The sequence below is a fragment of the Bombina bombina genome, chromosome 1 (assembly GCF_027579735.1).
Source record: "Bombina bombina isolate aBomBom1 chromosome 1, aBomBom1.pri, whole genome shotgun sequence".
In the NCBI taxonomy this organism is placed as follows: domain Eukaryota; kingdom Metazoa; phylum Chordata; class Amphibia; order Anura; family Bombinatoridae; genus Bombina; species Bombina bombina.
Genome location: NC_069499.1, coordinates 460684216 through 460689480, shown reverse-complemented (window position 1 = coordinate 460689480; position 5265 = coordinate 460684216). Strand labels below are relative to the sequence as shown.

General features: G+C 36.3%; 1 protein-coding gene across 2 annotated transcripts in view; it reads right to left on the bottom strand.

The window, feature by feature from the left end:
* Window positions 1-2881: 2881 nt before the first annotated feature.
* SCRN3 (secernin 3) overlaps window positions 2882-5265 on the bottom strand; it is a 190989-nt gene continuing 188605 nt past the window's right edge. For both annotated transcript variants that reach the window (XM_053698460.1, XM_053698459.1), the window contains 2 exons: window positions 3833-4007; window positions 2882-3073 (listed from right to left, as the gene is read on the bottom strand). In XM_053698460.1, coding sequence (XP_053554435.1) covers window positions 2924-3073; window positions 3833-4007 — 325 coding nt within the window. In that variant the 3' untranslated portion in view covers window positions 2882-2923. The remainder of the gene's footprint in view (window positions 3074-3832; window positions 4008-5265) is intronic.

The following is a 5265-nucleotide window of genomic DNA, read 5'->3' as shown; positions in this document are numbered from 1 at the left end:
CACTAAGCCTGTCAGAAGCACACGAAAGGCAAAGTCATGCCTACATGCTATTACAGTCAGTCTTTTCACATCACTATACTAAGTGCAACCCAGGCAACTATATCTGGTCCAGTACACAGTCTGAACAGTTCAGTAATAGCAACAGTCGCTGCCCATAGCACAGGGCTCCCTGCAGCAGCCCGACTCCTCTTATTGCTCTCTGACACCGGTCTACTCAGGTTGTTTCTTGCTGGCGATACCTAACTTTTACTTTCCCCATCCCTCCAGTGCCGCGCAACTTAGAGGGAACATGACTGGAAGGGAAACAAAAAAAATAAAAAAAACACATAGGCCCGTGACCCCCCACATTAGGGTTACACGACCCCATATGGGGTTAGGACCAAAAGTTTAAGAAGGGCTGGTTTAGAGGACCTTTATTTCTTGATGTAAGAATCATGTTTTTTTTTAGTTGCATTCTTTTAAGAATTCCTAGTTTTTTTGCAGGGATGGTTAGGAAAAGGGGTTATCCGCCATTTGTTTCTTTGAAGGGTCAGATTTTAGCTCTTTCCCTTTGGAAGATTGCTAATCTTTTAGATATTCATAGTTTTGTTCTAGGTTTGGCTAGAGTTAGGTCTATTGTTAAACCAATTTTCTCCTTAGAGTCTTATTTTGGTTTTTAGGGTTTTGCATGCTTCTCTTTTTGAGCCTATGCATTAGGTTTTTTTTTTTTGCCTGTTTTCTTCTGCTAGAAAGAGTTATCTGCTCTTTTATGTGGTCTTTATCTTATTTTTTTAGGATAAGGCAGTTTCATAGGATTAGATTTGTTTTCTTTCTTATTGTTGTATCTTTTGTCAGTATCAGACATGAATTTGTTGTTAAGGCGTCAAAGTATTATAGTGACGCTACTATAGTTTTCAGACAAACTTCTAGTTTGTGTTCTTTTCTGGTTACAAAAAAGGGCAGTAAGCTTTGCCATTTCTTTGTCTTCTTGGTTGAGACTTCTGTACCATAAGGCTTTTTTTGGAGGCAGGTTAGCCTCCACCTTTAAGGGACACTTAACACCTGCTTAAAATTGTCTAAACTGTTTCTGAGGAATCAAAATAAACTAATACACTGTTCTCAATGCTGTATATTCATCTTACTACAAGCTCTTCAAGAAGACTCTTCATATTTTCTATGCTTATCCACAGCTTGTATTTTCCTATCTATGGTGCCATCTTGTAACGTGCGTTCCACACAGGCACTGCAGTCACATGACACGTGTGCACGGCAGCTTCTTCTCTCACGGATGTAACTTATTGAAGGCAGCCAAATCGTCAATGCTCATTCACTGTAATGCATTGCACTATATGAGGACAAAGTTTAATTTTATATGTGTAATACAGTAACTGCTTCTTATTTTATAAAACATGTTTTCAACATGGTATGTACCCTGAACAGATCTCCACAGTCTTTGTTTCACTCACGGTTTATAACTGAAAGAAGCAATCACCAGCCCGATGTTCAGTGGCAGAGGGGAGGAGGGAAGGGGAGAGAGTCTAGCAGCCGTTTATTTTTTAACTCACTGTTATTCAGAGAAATCTCTGCAATATCCAAGGAAATATTTATGTTTATTCAGAGATCTCTGAATAACAGTGAGTTAAAAAAATGGCTGCTAGACTCCCTCCTCCCCCCTGCCACTGAACATCAGGCTGAACAGTGTATTAGTTTATTTTGATTCCTCAGAAACAGTTCAGAAAATCTTAAGCAGGTGTTTAGTGTCCCTTTAATGGATTACTGGCTATTATATTGACGCTACTATAGTTTTCAGACAAACTTCTAGTTTGTGTTCTTTTCTGTATTACAAAAAAGGGCAGTAAGCTTCTGCCATTTATTTGTCTTCTTGGTTGAGACTTCTGTACCATAAGGCTTTTTTTGGAGGCAGGTTAGCCTCCACCTTAATGGATTACCGGCTATTCTATTAGATTGATTGCTATTTCTTGGCCTTTTAGGAATGAGGCTTCAGTTGTCCAACTTTGCAAGGTAGCTTATTTTTCTTAAATTCTACAATTTTGGTGTTTTTGCTTCTTTTGAGGCAGCCTTTGGTAGGAAAGACCTTCAGGTTGTTGTCTCAGGAAGATTATTTCCCTGTTTATTTTTTCATTGCATAGTTTTTGCCCTTTCTTGGGTTTTATTGGGGTTGTGGATTTAGTTTTTCACTGAAAAGAGATGTTTCTTAAATCACACAGTTTATGTTTCATTACTTGTGGACTCCACTGCTTGGGTATTAGTTCCAAGCAGTAATAGGTTATGGACTCTCACCACCTGTAAGAAAGAAAACAATTTATGCTTACCTGATAAATTAATTTCTTTCATGGTGGTGAAAGTCCACGAGACCCAACCCTGTGTTTCTCTGGTGTTGTTTTTTTTCTTAAACACTTCTTTTTTCCATGCTCCTATTTGCTCTTGATTCTTTTGCTACCTCTTTGGCTTGGCTATACGTCAGACTGAGTTGCCAGTGACGTGAAGGGGTTTTATAGAGTTCCTGGGGTTTGGGAATCTTTGCCTCCTCCTAGTGGCAGGAAAGAGCAATTCCTAGGAGTAATGAATTGTGGACTCTCACTACCATAAAATAAATTAATTTATCAGGTAAGCACAAATTAATATTTTTTTTGTTTAATTTGATTTGACTGTCCCTTTAATTTTGGTGGCAGCACGTTAAAGGGGAAGTATTTATACATGAATTATGAATTTAAAATGATTCCCTTATTTGGTGTGTTTGGTATTATATTTAGAGTTGAAATCTCCCCAAATACTGCTTCATTGCAAGGTTTCACACAAAACACAATCACTACACTTTGTCCAATATGTTGCATAGCTAATAACACAAGCGCTTTTGCACAGGTGGAAAATATTTACAAAGTTACAAGTCCTTCAGTATATATTTAATGTAATATTGAATATATTATTCATAGATCTTAATTTCCTCTTCAACACAACTGGAAAATAGCTGGGCTAATTGCATCTTGTCATGATTTGCATCTTTTAAAAGTAATTCAACATCCCCAACCTTCCGTTTCTCCAGATTCTTCATTTGCTCTAATATTATTTTTCCCTGAAATGTAAAAAGAAAATTAGAACTAAATAATTATCTCTGGCAATATAAATAAAAACAACATGATCACCACATTTTTAAATAATAAAGCAGAAAATAATAACCATGGTGTTTATGTGTCATAAGATTCTACAGGAGAAAAAAGATGACAAAATCACTGGTTGTCACTTTTGTCATTTATTTGTTCAACATATATTTATAACATGCATTTGTTGTTATACTCAAACATAAATTGCAGCTAGATGTGTACTTGGTTAAATAATGCGTCTTTTGGATAATGTAAGTGGTGTTTCAAAATAAATATGATTAAAGTACAACAAAAATGAACTTGGCAAATAGCACAATGTTAGAAACTGCGTAAGTTTAACTCATGAGTTAAAAAAAAGTTGCGCCAAACACAACACAAATACATTTAAAATTTTAGTTACACTCATATATACACTATCTGATAAAAATGTAAAAAAAATGTTACAAGTGTTCAAAGATATATGACAAGGTGTTTGAATGCAAAGGGCTATATTGTATATATACATACATATACATGTCTAAATATGTGTATGTAGATACACACATCTACACTGTGCTAGGCCTAAAGCGCAAAACCTGAACCCATATACAAGCGCTGCCCAACTTTCCAATATTATCATGAAATTAGACAGCATGTTCTGCCATCTATTTCCTTTCACACATTTATTTTACTATGTGATTGAGTAAAGCCCAGCAATACATAGACACTTTATATTGCAGATACTATTTTACCTCTGATGTTTCCATCAATGCCTTTTCATGTTTTATGTAAAGTTCATGCCTTCTGTCAGGCTTTGTTTGAAATCTTGGTGTGAGCTTGACAGGATCTTTAGAACCAAAGGAAGGTGAGGCTGTTTTTACAAGCTGCTCTATGTGGGGTACAAATATGAATGGCTTGAAAATTGATCTAAAATGAAGAAAAAAAAAAGAAAGAAAAACTAATAAATATCCACACATTTTCTGCAAAATGAAATCAGATTATCTACTGCAGATGAGAACCCACTTGTAAAATAAGTTTATTACAACCAGTGTATGTTTATACTATCAATGCTCTCACCATGAGTATGCTTGTACCCAGTCATTGTCTCGTCTATGCATTAATTGTAAATTCCACTAACACTATGCTTTGAGAGAAATAAAAAAAAAACTGTATTTCAGAGCAATTTTCAAGCATCTTTCACAAGATTTTTGTCATTTTCCATTACAGATGCCTTGAAAATGTATTTCTTTCTTAAAGAGAAATAATACTCATATGCTAAATCACTTGAAACTGATGCAGTATAACTGTAAAAAGCTGACAGGAAAATATCACCTGAGCATCTCTATGTAAAAAGGAAGGTATTTTACCTCACATCTGCCTCAGCTCAGCAGAGTAAGTTCTGTGTAAAAAGTTATACTTCAGCTGTTGCTCAGCTGCAGGTAAAAATTTTTTTTTAAAAAATGAAGAAATGAACAGCAAATAATCAGCATCAACAGTGCTGAGGTCATGATCTCTTTTACTGTGATCTCATGAGACTTTGCTTAACTCTCATGAGATTTCAAAGTAAACTTCCTTAAACTGAATAGGGAAATAACATGAGAGTGCACGAGGCTCAATCCCTTAGCTGTCCCGAGACAGACATACTGATTTGCAGCTTAGAAGTCCTTTACAATGGGAGGTGGCTACTGAGGAACTTTTGAGATAAAATATATTTCTTTTTTACATAGAGATGTTCAGGTGATATTTACTAGTCAGCTTTTTACAGCTATGCTGCATTACTTTCAAGTGTTTCAACATTTGGGTATCATGGCCCTTTAAGTTGGTGAGCGACCATGATTCCTTACTTTTGGGAATTCATCACCTGTCCACCAAGAGGAGGTAAAGACACAGTACACTTTAATATCCCTCCTACTTCCCTGACCCTCCCAGTTTTATTGAGATAATTAATTTTTTATTCCTCATGAGGTTAAACTTGGAAGTGAGGGATATAGGAGTACTGGCTGGGTAATGTAAGTATCCTTGTGGGAGTTGTAACCACAGGCCTGCCATGGGTTCTGCTCCTATTGAATCATGAAGATGTACTACTGTTTGTTACAGTACAGGATGGGCTTCTACTGCATCCTGGAAATTCAACAACTGAAGGGTAAGTGCAGTGGAGTGGGTTCTTGCTGTGGGGTAAGTACTC